At 41.0% G+C, this 25702-nt stretch overlaps 1 protein-coding gene across 1 annotated transcript in view; it reads left to right on the top strand.

Moving 5' to 3' along the window:
- MAML2 (mastermind like transcriptional coactivator 2) overlaps positions 1–25702 on the top strand; it is a 371737-nt gene that overhangs the window by 247921 nt on the left and 98114 nt on the right. The window contains exon 2 of the mRNA XM_017505286.2: positions 8820–10397. Within this exon, the coding sequence (XP_017360775.1) occupies positions 8820–10397 (1578 nt within the window). The remainder of the gene's footprint in view (positions 1–8819; positions 10398–25702) is intronic.

The following is a 25702-nucleotide window of genomic DNA, read 5'->3' as shown; positions in this document are numbered from 1 at the left end:
GCAGCAACTAGTCAGGATGACTAAGGATATAGTCAGCAGGGGGATCCTGTTGGTTACCACTGAATGGATCTGGAATGATATTGTTTAATGTAGCAGACTAGATGGGAAAATTACTCTACTTTAAACTTTTAATTTAATATAAACATCCTCCTGTTGTTGGACAGCAAGTTTTGTTTACACTGACACTAGCAGAACATCATAATATGAAACATTATATTCATTGGAATATCTGAGGGGTACTTCATTGTAAGGGAGTGGGATTCCTTTCCTAGCTTTCTCAGGCAGAGGCTCTCCCATCTACGACTATAAAGCCGTCACAAGTCTTCAGAACAGTGATCGTCCTGTATTTATTTTTTACTATGTGTCCAGACAGACTGGTAAACTCCTTTTTGTTTGTTTCTTTTTGTTAATTCTAACACTAATTGCAAACAGTATTTTCAGACCAATGTTCTGGGCTCTTTTTGAGCTTTAGCTATGTGGTCCTTCCAATAACCCTATGACGTAGGCACCCTTATAGAAGATACAGTTGGTGCTAAGTATCTGTTGAATGAATGGGTAAACAAATTCAGTGTTACAGATGAGGAGAAAAAAATCTGTTTTTTTAACCTTCATTTTTTCTTTTTCTAGCACATGCCTGGTCCATAGGGCAGTCAGAATGACAGTGGGAAGTGTCAGACCAGCTAAGGTTCATGTTTTGCCTCTCTTACTGAAAAAGAGCTGCCAGTGATGGAGCTCTGCTCTGAGCTTGGAATAATGCTGGTACTTTACATGCCTGTGCTAATCCCCACTAAAACCCTGAGACATGGGGTATTATTGTCCATATCATACCGGTAAGGTAAGTGACTGGTTTAGACTTGTACAGTAAATAGGAACAGAGCAGCATTTGGAACCCAGGTTTTGTTTTTTTTTTTCAATTGTACTTTAGGTTCTGGGGTACCTGTGCAGATCATGCAGTATTGTTGCATAGGTACACACGTGGCAATGTGGTTTGCTGCCTCCATCCCCCCATCACCCACATCTGGCATTTCTCCCCATGTTATCCCTCCCCAATCTCCCCAACAAACATATGAAAAAATGCTCGTCATCACTGGTCATTAGAGAAATGCAAATCAAAATGACATTGAGATACCTTCTCACACCAGTTAGAATGGCGATCATTAAAAAATCTGGAGATAACAGATGCTGGAGAGGATGTGGAGAAATAGGAACACTTTTACACTGTTGGTGGGAGTGTAAACTAGTTCAACCATTGTGGAAGACAGTGTGGCAATTCCTCAAGGACCTAGAAATAGAAATTCCATTTGAGCCAGCAATCCCATTACTGGGTATATTATATCCAAAGGATTATAAATCGTTCTATTATAAAGACACATGCACACGTATGTTCATTGCAGAGCTGTTTACAGTAGCAAAGACTTGGAACCAACCCAAATGCCCATTGATGATAGACTGGACAGGGAAAATGTGGCACATATACACCACGGAATACTATGCAGCCATAAAAAATGATAAGTTTATGTCCTTTGTAGGGATATGGATGAATCTGGCAACCATCATTTTCAGCAAACTGACACAAGACAAGAAAATCAAACACTGCATGTTCTCACTCATAGGCGGGTGTTGAACAATGAGAATACAAGAACACACAGGAACCCAGGTTTATTGGCAGTTGAATCTTGTGCTCTTTCTAGAACCCGCAGCCTCCCATTTATCTTGATAAGAGAGGATGTCTCCCTCTCTGAGGTAGTGTTGCGCTGGTTCCTTTCCCTTTCTCCTCAATGACTATTTTGTTGTTTAAAGATAAATTTGGAACATTCTCCATGCAGAAGTGATGGAAGTGTCCAAGCTGAGAAAATGCTATTATGAAGTGCCCTTTCTCTGCCCTGTAATGATGAGTGTTCCTGAGGCAAATTCCAAGTCATTTAGTTACTCTTTCACAAGCCAACCATTAAATCTAAGAAAGGGGAGAGGGGGAAGGCATCAAATAAATTTTGAATATGGGAGAGCTTGGTATTTAGTGCCTTCAAAGTCAGTATGTTGACTGCTTTTCTCTACCTAGAACCTGAATTTGCATTGTTCCTGCTTCTATATAAAGCTTTATCTAGGGGTTTATAAAGAGTAGCTATTTTGGGCCAGGCACAGTGGCTCACAGCTGTAATCCTAGCATTTTGGGAGGTCAAGGCGGGAGGATACCTTGAGTCCAGGAGTTTGACACTACCCTGGGCAACATAGTAAGACTCCATCTCTACAAAACAATTTAAAATTAGCCAAGTGTGTTAGCACATGGCTGTAGTCCCAGTTACATTTTCTTCACAGTTCCAGTTCTCAGGGCTTCACATTCTCGTGACTTCAGGGTTTAAAGGAAAATAATCAATAGCCAGGTATGGTGGCTCACACATGTAATCTCTGTAACCTTTAGGAGGCTGAAGCAGGAGGACCGCTAGAGCCCAGGTGTTCAAGACCAGCCTGGGCAACGTGGCAACACTGCATCTCTACTACAAAATATATTTAAAATTTGTTTAAAGTAAAAACAGAAGGAAAATAATCACTCAGGCAAAATTCTAGTGGAACCATTAAATTGCTTGTGAATTTGGTATGAAAATGTTCCCCACAAGCCACAGCCTCCTTTTTAGCATTGTTTTACTGCTCCCACTCAATAGTTAGAAGGATCCAGCTTCCCCGGCACTGAGGTCAATGAATAATTATTTAAACACCTAGAATATGTCTAGCGTTGTGGTGGGCACTGAAAGAAACTTGGAGAAGTGTAAGGCAACGCCCACCCTCAAAAGAGCTTACAATCTGATTGGGCAAACTGAAGTACTCTGTGGCCATAAAGTAATCTCTAGTAATACACAGAAGCTCAGAACTTGACAGGGCCAAATAAGAAGGGAAGGTTTTTTTCTGTCTTTAGTAAAAGCCTGAAAACCCTATTTTGTGCTGGGGCCTGAAAGGTAGGAAGGAATTGCTCTCACCTCCAAGTACATGAGGAGCTAGAATTTACTATTCCTGGATCCTTGACACTTTTACTTCAAGAATCAAATCAAGAGTCATATATTATCTTCTGGGTTGGTATCTTTCTGATGTTATCTGTCCCCAATCCTATCTCTAATCAGCCATGAGTAAAATAGGCTGAGGAAAGTTTACAGATGATGGCACCAAGATACTCCCTTGAGTAGCTAGGCAGTGGCAGATTTGGTTCTTGTGTTTATGCCTGGTTGAGAAAGACAGAAGTCTACTTGGAGGGAAAAAGTGACCTATGGACTGAATTGTTACCTTTGTGTGGCACATTCCGTGTTTCTAGGGCAGCACAGGAGACAAAGAATGCATTTATTTTGTGGAAAAGGATAGGGAGCAGGGGAAGAAACAGAGGCCAGAGGATTGTGCAATAGTGGCATTTTCAAATCCCTCCAGAAAGTTTATGTTTCAAGTCCTTTGCTAAAGTGAAGCATAGATAGCTGTTTAAAAAGAAGCAGTTTACTGAGGACCCCAGCCCCAATTCTGCTGTGCTGGATTTTCCTTGTCCCTAGGCGTTCTCATACCTTCAACCCCAGCCCCTGGGGCAGGCAGACCACTGTGTCTGGACCCTGCCCAGGACAGGCCTGTGCCTTCCCCCAGCAGAGACCACAGGCCTCAAATAGCATCTAGGTGTTTAAATGGAAGAATGAGAACAAGGACGGGAGTGAAAAGAAACAGTTTGCTGGGTCTCAGCATAAGAAAGTACTGTACAGTGATTTCTGTGTCGTCTGCAAACCAGACTGGACTTGCCTTGTTGAAAATCATTCCCAAAACAAGCCCCTTCCTTAGACGGCCAGTGAAAGGGTGATATTAAATGCAAAGTCTCATTAATTAAACATAATTACGGGGCACAGATTTATCATGCAAAATTAAAAAATGTTCCTTATCCACCTAGGTAGTGGAAAAAGTGCAAAGATTGAGAGGTAGTGCTGATTGGAAGCCTGTACATCCTGCTGCTGGCTTAATCATCTGCATATTTTCCCTCATGCCAGGGATGATTTGATAGGATATGGTTCAGAACTCTCTCCGGTGCTTAGTAAATCTTTTCAACTGACAGAATGACCCTTTGTCTCTTCCCTCTTCTATACTGGAGCCTCGGAGCTTTCACCGTCAACCTCCCACCAATGATGTCATCATTCTCTCCTTGCCATCCATCCCCCTGTGTCCCGAATGCCCCTACCCCTGCCCTGTGCTCACAATGCATCTTCATTCTGTTGGCCTTTTGTCTTGGCTGTCTGGGTCCACTGTGTCCAGCACGCTGTCCACATTTGGCAAGGTAGAGGCAGAAAGGGAAGAAAGCAGTACGGCTAGTGGTTCAGAATTAGGATTTTGGAACCAGATATGTCTGGCCTGGCATCCTGCCTCTGTATCTTTACTGTGTAATCTTAATGTCAGGAGCCTCAATATCTTCACTTATGAAATGGATATATAAGAATGCAAGCCTCAGAGAGCCATGAGATGAAACAAGAACTTACACCACAGAGCACTTGTCTAGAATGAGCATTCAGTACACAGTAGTTAAGAGGCGAGAGGCTTTCATAGACCATAGGCACTCTTGCCTTTTAAGTCCCTTATTCCTTGAAAAGATATTAAAAATTATATTTGATGACCATGTTGGCATGAACGTAAATAAATTAACATATATTGAAACAGTTCTTTAACCTAAACTCTCATTTTTTCCCCTTCTGTTCTAAAATAAATTAATCCATTTTTGTGGGTCCTTAAACCTGTTGTGCGCACTGGGCACTGTCTCCCATGCCTAATGGGTAGGTCCTCCCTGGGTGGAAGATTTGTTTTGGAGAGTCTTCCCTTTGCCTTTCAAGTGTGGTTAACTGTTTTCTGGAAGATTTGGGTCCCGCTGCCCCTCAGGACATCACTGCCCTAATACTCCTCCCTTCCCCTTCTCTTTTCTCCCAGCCACTGGGGGAGTCCACAGTGCAGAGCTCCCAACTCCCATAGGCCTGGCCCCATCCTTCTCCATTTAAACTCTTGCCCTTATTCCACACCTTTCCCCTGATTAGGTCTTGTTGCCTTAGGGCTTTATCCTTGTTCTGGTAAGTTGGCATTGAATTTTCTCATAAACTATTTCTCCTTGAGGTATGAATGACTGTATTCCTCCTCTACTGCTTAGAGAGTACTTCTATTTTGAGAGACTCTGTACCATAATTCAAACCCATGTATCTAATAGAAGAATTTTAGTCCAGCAGAGGAAATATTTCAAAGCAAAAAATGATGCTTGAGAATCATTTAGATTGTATGGTGCCGATGCCAGTAGCTCGGTGCCTACTGCATGTATGCATTCAGTGGGCCTCGGTGATACACCTAGATTAGAAACTGCTAGAAGGCAGGGCACAGCCTATCCGCAAAATTCTCTTGGTAAAGTATCATGCCCGGTGAAGTTCTGATGGATGTTTTTTATCCCAACGAAATCACGCATCACTTCTTCTGTCCCCGATCTTGAGGAATCCCTCCAGCTGTGCTTGGTGGTGACCTTACACCACCACACAGCGTGCATAGAACACAAACTTCCCTCCCTTAGTGCTTGTTATTTTCTGACTTTGGGCAGGATAATGATCTGAGAGATAATCCCATTTATAAAGGAGAAGAAAACTATGGCCCAGAAAAGTAGAATATTTTCCCTGAAGTAGCAAAACAAGTTAATGGCAGAATCAGTGTGAGATCCCTGGCTTCCTGAAAACACGGGTGTGGGTACCATTTACCTCCATCAGGGCCTAGGGTGGTACTTAGCACAGAGCACAGGCTCTGCAGTAGGAATCTCTGGTTTGATTCCTGGCTTCATTGCTTACTCTGTCTGTCCTTTGAAATGATACTCGATCTCTAAACCTGTTTTCTCATCTGCAAAGTGGGGGAGGGGGAGAAATAGTATCAACTTTATACAGTGTTGTGAAGATTCTGAGAGCTGTGAGAATTAAATAAGATTATCCATATAAAGTGCTTAGTACAATATCTCACACACAGGCCTTCAGTAAATGACTCATGATTATACAGTTATCACGACTGTCTCTACAATCCTCATGGCTTAAAGAAAGTGTGAGTGCTGTTTCCCAGAGTGTGTACTAACTGCAGTGCCCAGGGAGTGGCCAGAGCAGTGAGAGAATCTGGCAGAACAGGTTTTTTCAAAGCAGTGGAAAATAAATCAAAGGTGATAACCCAAATTTGGAAAAAGAATGTACTCTTTTGTTTGTTCTTTCCTAGTTGTGAAAGAACCTTCAAAATGCAATTGATGTTGAAATGAATTGGAAGCAACATGGCTGACTCTCTCTGGTCTGTGTTCTTGACCCCATGAGGACAGACAGTGGCAACTTTGAGTTTCTGCTGAATGTGGTGATGGCTGGCTATGTTCTGCGAAGATGTCTACACCAGTGAGTAGACAAGATTCGGTGTCAGCAAATCACGCAGAAACGGCAGAGATGGGGGAGAGGGGATGCTTCACACCTGGGTCCAAAGCATGCGCAGACCCTTGTGCAAATTGTTCTCCGCTGAACACGAAGTCTCAGGGAACTTGGTTAGAACTCTTGGTTGAAAGTAACAGATGTCCAATTTATATTAGCTTAAGCAACAGGGAAATTCATTATAAAGATTCCATAGTGTATCAGTGCATCGAGGAAAACAAAGAGAAATGCACAGCGGACTTGGGATCGGAAACAGGCCCCTGAATTATATTAAAACATGTGTCTCTTCTCTGCTTCATTTTTCTCTCTTTCTACAGATTTGCTTCTCTATGGCTCTAGTTAACGAAACAACAGTTCACAAGTTTTGTAGATCACCATACAGCCACCTAAAGAGAGCCTGGTCTCACTTTCTCCAACTCCAATATTCCCATGAAAGGGACTAATCACTCGGCCTTGGGCCAGGTACCCTTCTCTGATTACCAATCAGCAATGATATAAAGTTATAATCTATTTTACCCACATGGCACATTCACCATAACTATTTACCACCTGTATGTGAGCAAAACTACAGATAAGGGATGACTGAAACAAGTATTGATGAGCCAGATGACAAAAAGCAGATTTTTCCCATCCAGCCCTATACTGCATCCTGGCCATTCCCATATTCCTCATCATTTTACTTGAAATCTAGGATGTCTCTGTACTTACTGCCTTCATACTAGGTTGACCATAGGTTGACCTTGCACTAAACGAGCTAATTCCAGCATGTTAGAGTGTAAATGGCATAGGCTTTAGAACCACACAGACCTTGAGTTAAAGCCCACTTGCTAGCTGTGTGATCCTGGACAAGTTACTTAGCCTCTCTGAGTATTGATTTTCTTATTTAAATTAAGGGTAATAATACTTTCCTAATGGGATTGTTATGCAGATTAAGGGAAATAAAGTAACCATATTCAAGTGTTTGGTATGTAATGTATACTCAGTTATGTTAATTCCGTTTTCTTGATTAGCCTACCTAGAAATCTTCAGGCAGGTGAGAAAGTAGGCTTAAGTGAGAAGAGAAGAAAGGAGAAGTGATAGAATTTTCTGTCTGGGAAATGTCTTTTTTGCTTCAGGTATTTTGCAGTTAGGCTGAGCAAACACTGAATAATTTCAGTGGGTCTGCCGCACTGGGAAATCCACATTTTGATAGATAGGGTCTCTCACTTTAGACACAAATCCACAAGGATCTGAGGATCAATGATGAATGTTGTATGTTTCTTTTTAATTAATTAGTGCGATTATATGGCTCTTAAGCCTTTCTCTGTAAATTTTAAGGCTCATAAAGTATAATCTGATTGCTAGGTTGTGAATGAAGCAGTTTAATGTTAATTCATGAAAAACTTATACATCTTCCTGTTCAGAGACACACTTCCCTTTCAGAATATAGTAAGCCATACTTACTATAAATAAATATAAATTGTTGTTTATTGAGTTGTTACCATAACAGGCACTTTCTAAACTTTTATATGCATTATCTCATTTCTTTCTATGAGTTAAGTGCTATTGTCCCCATTTTCTGGATTAGAAAACTGAGGCTCAGGTAAGTTGCTGAGATCACGTAGCACCCAGTGACAAAATTGGCACTTGAGCCCAGTTTAGTCTGATTCCAGAGCCTGACCACTGAACACTTTCATTTTGGTAATAAGATTTAGATACAGAAAACAGAAGAAATGAATTACCAGAAAAATCAGTGCTTAAAGTACCTCATATGAGAAGGGTCATCTGATGGCTTTTGCTACATGGGCTTGGCTGCAAAGCAGTGGAATTATAGGAAGAAAAACTGAAGAACAATAATAGAGTATCTTCTTAGACTTGAGAACTATTCTAATTACTTACTTAGAGGATAGTAGTGATGAAGGGGTTGAGTCTGTGAAAAAAAGCAACCAGAGATTTGGTCCCAGCTTTATACTTGTGAGTGTTTTCTATCTTGGTTAAAATTGTGCACACTCTGATCATCTGTAGGTGTGAGGGGTTGTGTGTGCATGTATGTGGAATATTTTGGCCTGCTCCAGAAAATAACAATGCTTTAAGGTTAGGTACTGTGAATAAATTCTTATATTTGAAGGAATCTTTATTCATTGACCTATGAACCACTGATGGGAACCACTGTGACCTCTAACCTAATTGACCTGCTCCTCCAGAAATATTTTATTTTGTTTTCTTTGTGCTACTGAGAGTTTCATTATTTTCCAGGCTGTGATTCATTTCTGCTCTCTTTGTGCCTTTTTTTAAAAAACTGAATCTTGTGTATAAATAGAAGAAACATTTAAATATCACATCACTTTTTATTAGAAGCATAACTGGATTAATATCTCATATTTTTCCTTTTGATTCCCTTCTGTCTTTCAGCTCCAGGGTTCCTTGAAAAGAAAACAGGTAGTTAACCTGTCTCCTGCCAACAGCAAGCGGCCCAATGGCTTTGTGGACAACTCATTTCTTGATATCAAAAGAATTCGTGTTGGAGAGAATCTCTCTGCAGGACAAGGTGGCCTCCAAGTAAATAACGGACAAAGTCAGATTATGTCAGGGAGCTTGCCTATGAGCCAAGCCCCCCTGCGAAAGACTAACACTCTGTCATCCCATACACATTCTCCTGGCAATGGCCTGTTTAACATGGGCTTAAAGGAGGTAAAGAAGGAGCCGGGAGAGACCCTGTCTTGCAGTAAGCACATGGATGGTCAAATGACCCAAGAGAATATTTTTTCTAATAGGTACGGAGATGACCCTGGCGAACAACTGATGGATCCTGAGCTGCAGGAACTGTTCAATGAACTGACCAACATATCTGTGCCTCCCATGAGTGACCTTGAACTGGAGAACATGATCAATGCCACCATAAAGCAGGATGACCCATTTAACATTGACTTGGGTCAGCAAAGTCAGAGGAGCACTCCTAGGCCCTCCTTACCGATGGAGAAAATCGTGATCAAAAGTGAATACTCACCGGGCCTGACTCAGGGACCCTCAGGCTCTCCTCAGCTGAGGCCCCCATCAGCTGGCCCCGCATTCTCCATGGCCAACTCTGCCCTCTCCACCTCATCTCCAATCCCTTCAGTCCCTCAGAGCCAGGCTCAGCCTCAGACAGGTTCAGGAGCAAGCCGGGCCCTGCCAAGCTGGCAGGAAGTGTCTCATGCCCAGCAGCTCAAACAGATAGCTGCCAATCGTCAGCAGCATGCCCGGATGCAGCAGCACCAGCCTACCAACTGGTCAGCCTTGTCCTCTTCTGCTGGACCATCCCCAGGTCCATTTGGGCAGGAGAAAATTCCCAGTCCTTCTTTTGGTCAGCAGACATTCAGCCCACAGAGCTCCCCCATGCCTGGGGTAGCTGGCGGCAGCAGCCAGTCAAAAGTAATGGCTAACTACATGTACAAGGCCAGCCCCTCGGCCCAGGGTGGGCACCTGGATGTGCTCATGCAGCAAAAGCCTCAGGATCTCAGTCGAAGTTTTATTAACAACCCGCACCCAGCCATGGAGCCCCGTCAGGGCAACACCAAGCCTTTGTTTCACTTTAACTCAGATCAAGCAAACCAGCAGATGCCTTCTGTTTTGCCTTCCCAGAACAAGCCTTCTCTCCTACACTACACCCTACAGCAACAGCAGCAGCAGCAGCAGCAGCAGCAACAGCAGCAGCAGAGTTCAATTTCAGCTCAGCAGCAGCAGCAGCAACAGCAACAGCAGCAGAGCTCAATTTCAGCCCAACAGCAGCAGCAGCAACAGCAGCAGCAACAGCAGCAACAGCAGCAACAGCAGCAGCAGCAGCAGCAGCAGCAGCAGCAGCAACAGCCATCTTCTCAGCCCACCCAATCTCTACCAAGCCAGGCTTTGCTAAGGTCACCTTTGCCACTGCAGCAAAAGATCCTACTTCAGCAAATGCAGAATCAGCCCATCGCAGGAATGGGATATCAAGTCTCCCAACAACAAAGACAGGTAAGGACAGCTCTACTTCCCCAAATACAGAGTTCCCAGAGACCATTTAGCTTGATTGTTATGCTTTGGTTACCATTATGTTTATGTTGTGACAAGATCAAGACCAAAGACAGTAGTGGTCTTGATGGAGTCATATGAAGATCTCATAAAGCCTGATTCATTTGGGGAGTCTGGGGCAAGGGCTGGTACTTCCCTGTAGAGCATTACTGTCATTGTGATCTGTAATGATCAAAGGTCTTACTCAGAATAGAGCATTATAACATGTGCCATTAGTGACATATCCAGTTGTCAATCAGATGGTCATTTATCCAGGCAGTAAATTAGTCATTAAGTCAGCATGCACTTTCTGAGTACAAGATGTTATAATTATGCTAAGTTATTGGAATAAAGCCAGAGGTGGGATTGAGTATTACATGACTGATCTATACCTGCACCAACCAACTAGAATATCTAAATGCCCAATCCATCATAATGGTCCTGCGATGACTCCCTGTGATGCATGTGGACCGAGTATCAGGCCTAAATAAAACATGATCCCTGTCTGCAAGAACAGTAAGGAAAGAGAGACAGGATTTTAAACTACCATTTTAATATGAGGTGGAAAGAATAACGATATGAGAGCACAGAGTTTGGGTATCTGACCCAGCACAGGGAAATCAGGGAAGGCTTCTGGAAAAGTAATGCCTGAGTTAAGTGATAAAGGATGAAATCATCACGAATAAACAGAGAAAAAAATCTCTGGTTACCTTATGTCCTTTGGTTAACATAAAACAGAGGTTTAATCCACCCCAGATATGAGCAGTATGAAGACATAGCTCTGTGCCTCCAGAGCACATACTGATGAGTAAGCCCTGATCCCCAGGGAACTTGAAAGAAAAGACTCTTCCTGGAAGGAAGGAAGGAAGGAACTTTGAATATTGCTTTGTGTGTGTAATTTGACAGGTCTACGTTATCTGTCTAAGCCCAAAGATAGCACATAATATGTCAGAATAATATCTCAGGACAGTGGGATGGTACAGAGCCTAATTCCAACAACATTCCTAGAGTAGTTTTCATGGCTACTGCCCAGAAAAGAATGCCACAAACACCACAAACTCTGTCCAGGCTAACCTTTGCCCTAGATGTTGACCAGAACACCAGACTCAACGAGAATTCAAAAATTAGGCACTAAGGACCGCTTTCAGCTCTTTTCCACTTAAGAAGTGGGTTTTTAAAAAATTATGGATTATGAAGAATGGACTTGGAGTCATACACACACACACAAACACACACATATATTTTTTTACAAAATTTCTTTTTTAACCCAGGCAATTTTGGGAGCATTTAAAAGCAAGTTGTGGTACCATTTTCTAATGCTATATGTAGGCACCTTGATTTAGATGAATGTAGGTTCAGATTCTTACTCTGACAGTCCTAGCTGTGTCACCTCAAGGAACTCACTGAACTTCTCTACGCTTATTTCCTCACCTATCAATAGGGGTGAAAAGAAAATATCTTAGGGGTGTATTGAAAATAAAATGAGGTAATTCTCAACCCAGAGTCTAGAGTAAGTTGATTACTATTATGATTATGGCAAGAGCCATAAACCACCAAATGTTGTTTTTAAACAAGCACTGCTATGGTATAGGAGAGGCATTGGAGTAAATCCCAAATCCTAACATAAAGAGTATTGGGGAAATAAAAGAGAATTATCCTTCATTATTCCATGATCCAGCAGCCTGAGTGTGTTGCGGTTTACCCTTTCTAGGCCCAGACTTCTGACTATAAAAATGAAAATTATAAATAATGAGATAGCAATAAGTTAGCATTTATAACCAGCATGACTTCCGCCTCCCTTACTTATGGCATCTCGTTTCATCCGTTTGAGGGAAATGCCATTATTTCCATGTTACAGGTAACAGAATTGAGGCACAGGGAGGCTCAATAGCTTTTCCAAGGTCACACAGATAATAAGTAGCAGCTACAGGGCTCTGATAATCTACTTCTAAGCCTATACTTTTAGCCACTAGGATCTACAGGTCACAGGTAGGATATGCTGGGATCTTTGTAGATCATTGTGGAATTCTTAGAAAGAATATTCTGCTAATGTTGACTCCTACTTACATAATCTACATAGCAGATTAAGTCCTTTGGGATAAAAACATATCCTAAATCTCTATTCTTTAGAGATGCTAAAGAATTTTATACACACACACACACACACACACACACACACACACCTGTGTAATTGTTAGCCTTCCTGAGGGTAAACATTATGGAGTTAACCAAAATAAACAACTTACAATAGGAAATATAGATCTTCGGTGCCCCATCAGTCATTTTCTGGGAGCCTCCCTGCCACCTCCAACATCCTCTGTCATGTTTCCAGAGATACTGCTGATATCAGCAACTGTAAACCATATTTCTGACCTCTTAGTCCCCACCCAAGTTTCTAGGACCCAAGCACACCAATGGGTGCTGACGGCCGAATCAGCAAACATCTTCCAATGCCTTAGATAATGTTTTACATTCTCCTAGGGCATATGACACATATGATAAGGAGGTAATTTTCATCTCTTCCAAAAGGCCCTTAAAAAGTAATGGAAATGTGGCAGCATTTCAAGTTAAGGACCTCTCTTCTGTGCAGAGAGTAGCCACCCATTTAAAGTTTTGTCCCAGCTTTATAGACTGAACCACATTGTCTCTTCCAACTCAATAATCCCATAACATATGATTCCAAAGTCATGTGTCTGAGTTTTCAGCAAGTATACTACAGCTGTGTAGTCAAGTAAGTATTACCTTTGATAAGCATTCACATTTAGGAGGGAAGTGTACACATCCTAATAATGATGCTATTGTTCAATACAGCTATAGAGTTTTCTCTGGGGATTGTCTCCAGGGCTTAAAGCACATTTGGTAGATTATTACCAACACTATAACATTCATCCTATCAAGGCAATTTTTGCAAACAGTCAAGCCGGGTCATGCTGCTTTAGGTCAAAACCAAGGGATAACTATGATGTGGCAAGACTGCATTGCAAGTGCGGTGTGTGAGCTTTCTCTGAAGGCAGTTAAAGAAAGTGAGCTTCTTCTTAAGATGTTTATTTGGAGAAGCAACTTTTATTTGATATACATACTTCTAAGTTTCTGATTCTTACTGTCTCATCTAGTGTGTTGGCATGTATTCTCAACTTAGAGAGAGTGTTTAACTCTACCATCTATAAAGACAGTACAAATGTCTATTCTCATGCCAGAACAGCTAAATCTCCATTACTCATGACCAAAATCATTGGTAGGGTGGGGGATTTGGAATTAAGCAACTCTTAAATTTGTCAACTAAAACATCCTAAAGGAAAATGCTAGTCATGTATTTTTGTGTTTCTGCTTGTCATACTCACTTTGTGTCAAACATAGGACTGTTTACTATGGGATTTGTTACTTGGAGCTCTTTAGCCTTGTGATTGATGGAAATCTTGGTTCTCTGCTACAAATTAATAGATTGAATTTGTTGATCAGTTGCTTGCAGTTTACCCCATAGATGTGCAAAGGTGACTTTCTCTTTACCTGTCAGAACTCTGAACCCAGACAGATCCACATTTTCAGCTAGAGACTGAATGAAGGACATTCCTATGCCCCTTCGCCTTTACTGTGTACCTACCTCTGTTTTCCTAGAGGTAAATGATGTCTGAGAGATGGATGCAGCATAATAAAATTGTTTGATAAATCCTATTGTTCCATGCTTGGGGTGGTTTTAAGTAATCTCTTCCCTAGAAACTGGGAGAATAAATGCTGCTTGGTATTTTACAAAATGTCTTCAACAGACTCTTGTCTTGCTAATATTTGTAGCTTGGCAAATGGAGATACCTCTTGCTATAATTTTCTTCCCTTCCTGATTTGAGGATTAAGGGAGAGGGCAAGACAGGGATGCAATGCATGTGTTTCTGATTTATCTTCAAGTCACTGAACACTTCTTTAAGTTGTGAAAGAGTTACTCGTTGATCATGGCTCGTGAGGTTTAAGCCAAAAGTGCTTACCTCTTTAACCAAAAAGTGATCTTTTTCAGAGCTATATAATCAGTCACTTAAAACTGTGAATTATTTTCTAACATTGGATCCATGCAACTCAAGTGGATTCTATATTTGGTTTAGAATTCTCCCATCTCTAAAACTTCTTGGAGGGAAGGCAGCCAGTGAATGGATGGTTTGTTATGACTGAAACATAAATTCGTACATTGCCTCCTTAGTTTAAAGCCAAGCTCCTCAATCATATATTAATAACCTCACCCTGCTCTCTCTTCCTAGCCAAGCTTTTCCTTCACTACATCATATCCTTCACTACACCATATTACACCCTTGGTGTAAATCAGGCACATCTCCTAGTGTTCTCTGCCCCACTTCTTTAAGGTAGTATTGTATATATCCGATCTTAAGAATGAACACCCAGAAAATTGTTTCCAAATTGGCCTGGGAGGCAGTGGAGACATCAATGTAACTCTCTTATGCTGACAGTACCTCTGAGTCCTTATAATTGTCCAATGAAATTGCCGGAGAAGAAATAGAAATCTTGTATCAGCTGGAAATGCCTTTTCCAATGAGAAAATAATCATGAATTTAGTGTTTTATAGTAATATAACATCCAAGCCACTCCTTCACTGGATCCTAGAGGTTGGCTGAAGGATCACCAAATTAGGCTGGTGCCAGAGTTTGGGTTTATAGGCTAGAGTAGGGTACAGGAAGTCAGGAGCATAGAGGGCCAAAGACAAAACCAAGCCAAAGTCCTACAGAAGCCGAGAAACAAAATTAGTCAGTATATTGTGAACTTGTTCAAGGAGGCCAAAAAAAAAATGGTGACATACCTGCGGTCAAGGGTAACTATAATGACATGAAATCTGTAGTGAAGATGGAATAGAGACTCAAGAGATGCTAGGTGATCACTGCAAATGACTCTTGACCATTAGATGATATCTTTATAACTCACCTTGGCTGAGTTTTGGCAAGAAGGAACAAGGTTGATACAGATATATTGTGTGTTGTCAGTGGGAGGCCAGGAGCATTATGTTTACATTTTCATTTTATCTTTAACATTTCACCATTTATCTTTTAAGTTTGCAAAGGAAAGAAAAATTTGTCTTTAATATTCCATAGAACCAGTTCTTGACCAGGATGCAAAGTGAATTTCCAGATACCTATGTCGATGTAATTAGTATTGAAGAATCATGACTGGAAAATCAGCAGGAGGAACTTGGTATCTTTTTTGTTTTTTTGTTGTTATTCTGTTGATTGTCTTAACATTAGCACTAACTCTGTGCCTTATACGAATACTCAAATGGTAGATATGATCAACTGTTTTTCACAAGTGGTGACACTGATGCTCAGAAAGATCAAATCACTTGCTCAGGGTTACAGTTAGTAATTACCCTAATTTTACATCCAGGACTCATAATTACTATGCTGCCTAAATTAAGGAAATAGGTAGAGATGGTTTGGGTTGTGATGTCAGGGCCTTCTTTATGATACATGTTGGAAATTTCAGTGTTTTCTACAGTCCCAGGCAAAATCACCACCTCAGGCAAAATTTAAGTCAGTTCCAATACAGGGAGGGATCTTTAGCCAAATTCACACTGACTTTGCCTTATCTGAATCCACACATCTCTGTTTCCTGATCTGCCTACCAGGAGTCATGAACTTAGTGAATATCGCTCTGTTCTTAGCTCTGGCTGAGCTTCTATTCACTTGTTTAAAATCATATTTATTGCCTGCCTGCTATTTGCCAGGCACAGTTCTTGACACTGATGCTACACCTGAGAACAAAGAAGAAATTGTGGTGCAGTAATGGAAGCATACAATTTTCAGTTTTTAAAAAATTAAATAATCAGATTGTTTTCAATTTGAGCTATTTTCATCATATTGCAGGCTTATTTTTCTTTCTGTTGCTAGGCTGATTTGCTGCTGGGATTCTTGGTACCTCTGTTCCCAGATTAAAATAGGAAAAAAAAAAAAACAAACAAAGAAGTGAGAATGCAGTTTAATTTTTAAAGCAAACATTTCTGGAGTTTTGTTAGGTATTTTACATAATAAAGAAATTTTTTTTCATTCTCTTTCTCTTTAACATCATCCATTTGAATTTAAGAACCTTTTTAGGATCACTGTTAGAGTTTCACAATGGGATGAAACCATAATTCTTGCTTCATTCATTCATATGATGAAAATGTATTGAGCATTTGAGCTCCTGATCAATGTGCCAGGAGCTGGAGATAAAAAGATTAAATGACCCCTTTCATACCCATATAATCTAAAAGATCAGGAAAACATGGTTCCTTCCCTGGCTGAGCTTTTGATCTGAAGGAGGTATCTGTCCCTATTACTTCATGAATTCCCATTGGGTGATTACATTACATTTTCTCAATCCTTAACAGTCCATTCTATATAAGAAGTGAGCAAAAATCATGTGGACGTTTCCCCTAAGTCAACAAGTTTTCATTTTAAACATGTTATTTTAACCTTTCACAGAATAGAACTCTATTTGCTGGATATTCTACTTTCTTTTGTTTTATTTTGTTATCCTAGTATGTAATAGCGCAGAGCACAATGGTGTGAATTTGTGTAAAGCAACAATTAACTCATATCCCTCAATAAAGAAATAAACACAATAACAAGAAGAACATGTTAGACTTGGGATCATAATACGTACGGTTCAACTCCACAGTTAGGGGAATGGCTTCTGTTATTCTCATTCCAAGGTCTTTGTCTGTGCGTCACATCCATCAATAAGAGCTGTGCATTTAAAGCATTAGTCGGTAAGTTAGCCTGTTGAATACCAAGTTTCCAGCTAGAGAAAGAAAGGGTGTAGGGTTAAGAAATAGATTTGAACCTGGAGATGGAAATGCAAGAGGGTTAATGGAAAATCTGACAGATATTTAACTGTAGTGTGCATTAATGTAGGTGACTCAAACAATCCCCTTTGCACTCATTCTAATTAGTTTTGCCTTTTCTAATCAGATGTCAGTTGTTATCAGTTTGGTAGAAGGGGGTGGCGGTTCTTTTTGTGAAATCCAAACGAGGCAAAAACCCATTTAGCCAGTGCACTCATCAGTAAATTTGCACATTAATGGTTAATTAAAGTTAGGCACAAAGACTTGAGATTCAGAAGGTGTTTACTATAAGGAGTTCTGGGTTTCAAACAGAAGACTGTACAAATGTTTAGACTACTGGGATCAGAGAGATGTAATGTCAGTGAATCATCTTAACTCTTTTACATTGTGTTTCCAGCAGAAGAAACCAAACTTAAACACATACACACATACGCACAGACTAGGCAGCTCTCTGGATACTAATTAGAGAACTCTAGCTCAATGTTTGCATTTGATGCAATGAATGTGAACAATAAAGTGGTGCCTAATTCTCCAAGCAGTAAATTAAGTCAAACATAATAGAGGGAAGCCAATGACTACTTCCCTGTGCATCCTGCAAAATCAAGTTTTCAAAGTCCCCGAGGTTGAAAGAATGGGGGTGGTTGATCTGTTTCCCCTTCATTCTACCGTGAGTTCCCTCCACCCTTAACCACTAGCATTTTCCACTGTTTCCTTTCCACAGGGTCTTAAGTTCAGCTCTGCCTTTATGAAACATGAATTTCATAAACAGGGAGCTTATCGGGTCCTACTTGGTAGTCCACAGGTCTGTGTGGGTGAGCACAGGAGTGTGGTCTTTGGTCTTTGGCTCACATCTCTACTGTGTCTCTGGGTCTTTGCCCAGTTCTTTCTCGCCTTAGCTTGTACTCTCTCTTCTTTGTCCCTTTCCCTATAGACCAATTTTGAACTAGCCTGTTTTCCCTGACCTTCTTGAGACTGTTTCATGGCAGTCCTTGAAAGGTCAGGAGTGAGTACACGTAACCATTGGAGTTATTATTGGCAGCAGTGATGAAGGGACATTTCCTGGGAGAGGATCCATGCTGGGAAGGGGCATGAGAACTAATAAGCTGGCCAGCCCATCTCCACATCCCTCAGTCTGTGGCATAGATGAATGAGTCCTGAATGGACATGCCCTTGAGCAAAACATATCCAGAACAGCTTCTGACCATTGTCCTTACTTGCTTCTCATGCTTGCTACCTGGCCTGCCTCCTCCCAGTCTTGCCAATGTGGAACCAGAGTGAGGATTCTAAAATAGGAATTTGATCATGTCATCACCTGCATAAAACTTTTAAATAGACTTCATTTTCTCAGGAGAAAGTCCAGCTCCATATGGAGCTTATAAAGCCCTGTATTATCTGAATTCTGCCAAGTTCTCCAAAGTCACTGGTTTTCATTCCCAGCCTTTCTCTTCCCTTGACTCCTACCCATCCTTTCTCCAAACTCATATATACTCTGCACTTGGCAACCTTCATAATAAATGTCCTTCAGTTCCTGAGAAGTGTCATGCTTTCTCTTACCCCCAGGTCTTCAAATATGCTGTTTCTTCTGCCTGGAACACTCTTCTGCTCTACTAGGCTTGGTTAACCTAATACTAAACTTTCTTCAGTCTCAGCTAAGACATCGTTTTCCCCAGAAACATTCCCTGGCCTCCCAGTCTGGATTAGCCCCCATCTTATTTGCTCTGGTAGATCCCTCTGCTTCCTCTCTTTGAGCATGTATTACCCCTCATATATCTTTGTTCTCGTGAATCTTCCCCAACTAGACTGTAAGTTCGTTGAATATAGGGGTTGCATCTGTCTTATTCACCCTGTATTCCAACCCGTAACACACCTACTATGTTGCAGGAAGCCAAAACATAGTTGTTGAACAAGTGGACAAATAAATTATACCATTGCCTTATGATCCTTTCTTCTGTTCTGGGGATTTAAGAGCCCCTCTCCCCACAGAAGTTGGGAACAGGAGCTAGCACTTCCACCTTCCTGTATACCAAGTCTGCCCTCTAAACACCATTTGCCCATGGACCTAGTCTTAGTTTGAGTCCTAGTCCTTCCAGGTCTAACTGTCAGAGCTGGAAAGCAGGGAATTCCCTCTCAGCTAACCCATGGGTCAAATCTATGGGATGGAATTCTGAAGAGGCGATATTGATGGGGGCTGGAGTGGCCTATATTCTGAAGAATCATATGGGTGAAAGTAAAGTAAGAGAGTTTCATTGAGATACTCCGAGTGACTTTTTTTCTCTCATCCTGAAGGCAATGGAAAGTCATGAAAAAAACTGCATAGATTGTTTTTAAGCAGAAATATAACTTGTGCCTGGCAAAAGATAATTGATTAATTCCAATGTGTTGAATGTCAGTGAATCAAAGTGCCCTTTATAAAAGGCACTCGAGTAGCAGGATAGAGAACACACTGGAGGGAGCAGCTCCTGCTGACCTCAGAATGTCAAGAATTTACCCGTTCTCTGTCCCATTCTCTCCCTTGGGCCCCGAGTGCCACTTCTCAGAGGCCAGCATTGAACTTCAGCTCTTGCCCCAGAAGATGTATTCCATCAGGCATTGCGTTTTACATCTTTACTCTCTCCTTTCTATCTTCAAACATGCTCAAAACCCAGCATTCTTCAAAAATGACTTTCCATTAAGTCTTGTACCCCTTTGAGCCCCACTCTGAACCAGGCTCAGAACCTTTGCAGTCAGCACACTTTCTATCTCCCTTCCCAGGTGCTCCTGCTGACGCCACAGCATGACCATCCACATCTCTGCCTCCACTGCTGCTACCTTTGTGCTTTGACACTGTAATTCTCCTTTTTGCCTCCTCCTTTCCAGCTACCTTATCCCTCCAGATGGTAGTTGGACAGTGTGTGTAAGCAATTTTGCCGTTTCCATACTCCTTAGGGATGAGGCCAGTAACTGGGGTTCCAGTTGTCTCTGTTGCTTTTGCCAGGCCTTCTTCCTGGAATTGCAGCTTTACTGCAGATCCAATCATTTCCTGGGGCTTGACTTCACAGCATCAGCTCTCCTCACTATGAATGCCTTTTGTCCTTCCACTGCCTGATCCCTACTGGCTATGACATCCCGCCCACCTCCTTGGGCACTTCTGCTGGTATCTTGGAACCCCAGCCCTTCACCCCCTCCATCCCCTTCCCTGAGTGTCCATGTTGCTGTAATTACCCCTTTTCATGAAACAAAGTTAGTTTCTTCTCCCTCTAGTACCCACAGCACAGTGCAAACCTTTCAGTATAGTTCTGATCATGCTGTATTATAATTTTGTTTAGGTCTGTGGTCCACTGAACTATGACCTCCTGGAGGGTTGGGACCATGAAATTTCTTTTTCCCCTCTCTGAACTCACAAAGCATTTGGCATCTGTCATTACTTTCCTTGCTTTCTACCTTGAGTTGTAGTTAAGTCTATGCTATAACTCCTCCACTAGACTTCAAGCTCCTTGAAACCATGTCTATATGTAATTGATCTTTGTATTACCAAGGGCAAACACAGTACCTGAGAGAAACTGTCAATATACAGGCAAAGAAAAAAGGGAAAAAAGGCAGGGCAAAGGAAAGAAGGGAAAGAAGTTTTGCAGTGGGAGTGTGTGTATATGTTATAGACTGTAGCCTGTCTATTGATTTTATAATCTTAAAATCAAAGGAAATGAAATGGGTTTGAATAATTTTTATATTAATTTAAATCTAAAATATACATTACTGAGAAATTATATATTACTCCAAAAATGTTGTCAGTATCTTCAAGTCTATGTGACTCTGGCCAAGTTATTTCAATTCCCTGAAACTAAGCTGTGTCATCTGTAAAATTAGAATGGCAATACCTATTTTGCAGGATCGTTGCAAATTTTCCGTGGTGCATGAAATAACCCATGAAGTATACAACAAACACAGGGCCTGCGCCTTGGAGGGAACTGACAAACATTAACTTGCCTCTTGTGGCAAATAAGCACCCTCCAATAAAATAATACAAATTAAATGTTAGCAGATACTTGCAATGTGTGATTTCCAAAAGTGAGCCCTCATTTAAATCTGAGTTTCCAAGCAACTAAAGTCAAAAGGAGTGATGTGGGAATACAGAAGTTTTGTTTTGTTTTAAAAAATATATGAAAGCCATACACATTCATTAAATGGAGGCAAATTTTTTCCCGGAAATAAATTAAAAGGTACATTTATCATTGGGGGAGTTAGGTAACATGATGGAATCTTCTACTGGAAATTTTGGAAAGACACCATGACACTGTTGACTTTGATATTTCTGTTTTTAAGCTGCATTGTAAAATCTTATCTGAATATTATTTGATGTTGCTCTATTTAGGCTGCATTATAAAATCTTAAATGAATTTTATGAATATTTATATTCATAATATATGAATATTAAACTTTAATTCAGTAAAGACTGTCCTCCAGCAAGCTGAGATAATGTGGTTACAGGTATAATGTTTTCTGAAGATGTATGTCAATGATTTTCACACTTTCTTTTAGCAAGAACACTTTTTATATCCCTTATTCTCCTCCCCACTCCATCACCTGCTGCCTTTTCAGGATTTTCCTAAGGCACCTCCCAGAACTGTAAGTTCCTTCAGGACAGTTTGCAAACCAGTGTTCTAGCTTAACCCATGAATAGGAGATACAAACCTTACAGGAATGCATAATTAAAATGCCCATTACATTGCCTCACTCAAATATCAGTTGTTTCAAATGAGTCTCTGGCACACCCATGCATTGTATAAAACGGATTAGACCTGAGGAGTGTCTACCTCAGAATCAGGTTACAGGCAGAGCTTTCTGAAACCTTTTAATATGTGATAATCTTACTCCTGCAGACAGAAGAAAACTAGGAACTCCAGGTATGACACCTGAGCTTCCCAGACTAAGCTCATTCAAAATCACCATGGAAAAATAATTTGGCAATTGGTATAGCTATTTATCATTCAGCAAATACTTAAATCACATATACGTGGCAAACCATGCTCACTACTATGAGAAATGTAATAAGTGGGGTATGTGTGTGGTAGGAAGGGCATGGGAACAGGAGACGTAATACAGCAAGTCTGGACCCAAACTTGTGGCTAAGGATTTTACCTTGAGTGATCACATCTTGCTCACTGCCTTAGTTACAGTTTTATTCTATTATTTTGAATTTTATGATTCCAAAATGCAAATACTATCTTCATTTTTAAATTTGAGTCTTACCTTTATCAAAGTAACATGTGAACATAGTTTAAAAAGACAAATAATGTTAAAATGCAAAAGCTGTTTCCTGGCCCCTTTTCCGTCACTCTTTTTAGTCTCGAGAGGAAACCGCTTTCATCGTTTTCAGTTGCTTCTTCTGGTACTGATCATTATGTACCTAAATGCATCTGTACCTGGTACCTCTTGATTAATTCATTTTAGGCAGTATCCATTACATCTTATTATAGTAGATGAAGATTTAATTCTATTTTCAACCCTTTCGTTCTCTTCCCTTTTGCCGTGATGTAGCCAGATAAAAAATTTAGTTAAGTTCATATCAGTGCTTCCAGAATTTATGAAGTGATAAATAGTATTTACTGCCAGGAAAAGCAGTATACTGTGGTTTAATTCTTATCCGGGGGTGATGTACCTAACTTTTCTTTAGTTTGTGAAGTTTCCCTAAATCTCTGGCTGTCTTGTCATACCATCTAACAGCTTCATGAAACATTTCTCAATACATTTTCCACATTGATACAAACCTGTCTCCATAGGAGCCCTCCATCCCCAGCCACAGCCTGAATGGGTGTTCTCTGGGCCTGCTGATACAGCTGTCCTGCTACGACTCCTGCCACCATACGTAGAATCCCTTCACTCCTTTCCTTCATCAGGTTCCCTGTCTCTGGATCCGTTTTGTCTCTCTGTTTGTTTACTCTCTCATTTTATTGCACTTCATCTGCTGGTAGCTTCCTGACCAAGGGTATGTGAAGGGGAGAGTGTTAGAAGCTTCCTAGTGGTGTCTTTTGTGCCACAGAGTATGCAAAGAAGGGATGAGGAAGTAAGCCTCATTTATTGAGCACCTACTACATGCGAAGTGCTCTCTCCATGACATTTCTAGGAAATAGGAAGAATTTTCTCCTCTTTACAGATGAAGAGGTCGAGAGTAGAGTGGTTTAGTAATTTGCTTAAGGTCCAACAGCTAGCAGGTGGCAGAACTGGAATTCAGATCCTTGTTTATCTGATTCTAGCCACTTTCCACACACTGCATCTCTCAGCCAGAAAGCTTAAATATACAATCCTTGCCCTCAGGAAGTTTGCTCAAGCATATGTTTAATCCAATGTTGGATAACTCTTATTTTTCTGGCCCAATTTTTCCCTTTTCACATGTGTGTATAATATACATGTCTATGTATATAACTTAAGTCTGGTTAAAGACTTAAATTATTTTCACAGTCCCAAGCACATCAAGGTTTACTATTAGATTTTCCCATGAAATTCTAAAGTAGTTATTTCTAAAGGAGATTTCAGTTCTTTATCCCCCCAATTTATTAGGCATTAGGCAATTACAGTCTGAGCTGGTTACAGCTGAAAATATGTCAGTAGTTTTGCCTTTCTCCCTGGTGGATTTTGGTTTCTATGCCAGTCAGTTCATTAGCTGACATATATCACATTTAGCTCCTGCCTAAACGATATTCAGAATTACAGGTGGAAAAGTCCCTACGTAGAAGGAATGATATACACTTCTGGGTATATATTGTACCAGCAGACTGCTCAGAGCTCCACATCTTGACTGTGAATTGATATCCTTGTTGGAAAAAAAGGAGAATAGTCAGCACCAGGAGTGAAAACATAGGTAAGGATTTAAAATGAATGAAAAAGGTAGAATCATTGCTTTTTAGTGGATCATTTACTGACAGGTCTCATGTGCAAGCAACAATACTATTGATGCATTCCATTTATGCTGGCACAGCTGAAGCCCTCTGATTGCTTTTCTCACCTAGACATGGCTCTCATTAATCAAGGGAAGTTGCATGGACTAGAACAAGAAGACAGTTTTGTCCACACACTTCTAGCACTGTCCTCTAGCAACGTTTCATTTCTGTTCCAGTATCATCGTTCTCAGACGCAGAAGCCCTATCATTTAGTTAGAAATTAGCAGTAGATACGTGCTCTCTGAACAGCCTCTGATTTTGAGTGTTGAGTTCCAGAAATTCATTTTTAATTCAGTTGTTTGGCATTTTCAGTACAGTTTTCCCCTGTGGAAACAATGTAAAGAAAGTACATTAAGTCCTCCTGCTCTGCTATACAAAGTCTGTTTGACTTACCTGACATTGAACTATGATTGAACTATCCATAATAACACAGCATATGAACTATCTATGATTGAACTATCCATGATAATACAGCATACTATCCATGATTTCTAGAATATGACATTCTTTTAAAAAGAGATTTGTTCAGTGTACACTGATTGAGCCAGGCATGGTGGTGGAATCAGAAATACAATCTATTTAGTGAAATGGAGAATTGCAGAATGAGAGAAATGTGAGTCCCAGATGTGCACAGAGCACTTTGCTATGGAAACCACAGAGAAGGGGCATCCACCTCAGCCTGCCTCCAGGTTTGAAATGAGGAGACTATGAGCATCTTCAGCTGCACTCTCATAGAAAAGAGGAATAATCCTTCAGACCAGGGAAAGAAGGAAAAGGAGATTTGCCAGAACAACACCACAGAAGGAGCACAGAGCTCTTCATTTCCAGTGATTCTTTATAGCATGGACATTTGCAGCGTAGATACTGCCTGAATGCCCATCTTCACCAGTGTTGGGGACTGAATTTTGTTTATTTCATTTATCAAGGTATAATAGTTGAGTCATCAGTTGCATTTCTGTAGGCTATAAAAAGAGCACCAGGCAAGACAGGGCCCACTACCACTGCAGCCGCACCCAGAATCCTCACCAGGCTGTACTGTGGACTCCACGCCAGCCCTGGGAGGCAGGACTCAGTGGATGAGGCTATGTTTTGCATATCTGAGTACAGTCCACAAAATGATCTGCTTTTGAAGAAGCAGTGGTATTCTTACATCCCAGATTATTCCTAAAATAAAGTTTCAACCCACATATATGATGAAATTGAAACTGCCTACATTGTCAAAGCCAGAAAGAGAGTCAAAAAGATGGAGTAGGCTGGGCGTGGTGGCTCATGCCTGTAATCCCAGCACTTTGGGAGGCCAAGATGGGTGAACCACTTGAGATCAGGAGTTTAAAAATGGCCTGGCCAACATGGTGAAACCCTGCTCTACTAAAAATACAAAAATTAGCTGGGCATGGTGGCATGTGCCTATAGTTCCAGCGACTTGGGAGGCTGGGGCAGGAAAATCGCTTGAACCTAGGAGGAGGCAGAGGTTGCAATGAGCTGAGAGCACGCCACTGCCCTCCAGCCTGGGCGACAGAGCGGGACTGTCTTAAAAAAAA

This window comes from Cebus imitator, unplaced genomic scaffold (assembly GCF_001604975.1).
Source record: "Cebus imitator isolate Cc_AM_T3 unplaced genomic scaffold, Cebus_imitator-1.0 Scaffold336, whole genome shotgun sequence".
Lineage (NCBI taxonomy): Eukaryota > Metazoa > Chordata > Mammalia > Primates > Cebidae > Cebus > Cebus imitator.
This window is presented reverse-complemented; position numbering and strand designations above follow the sequence as displayed.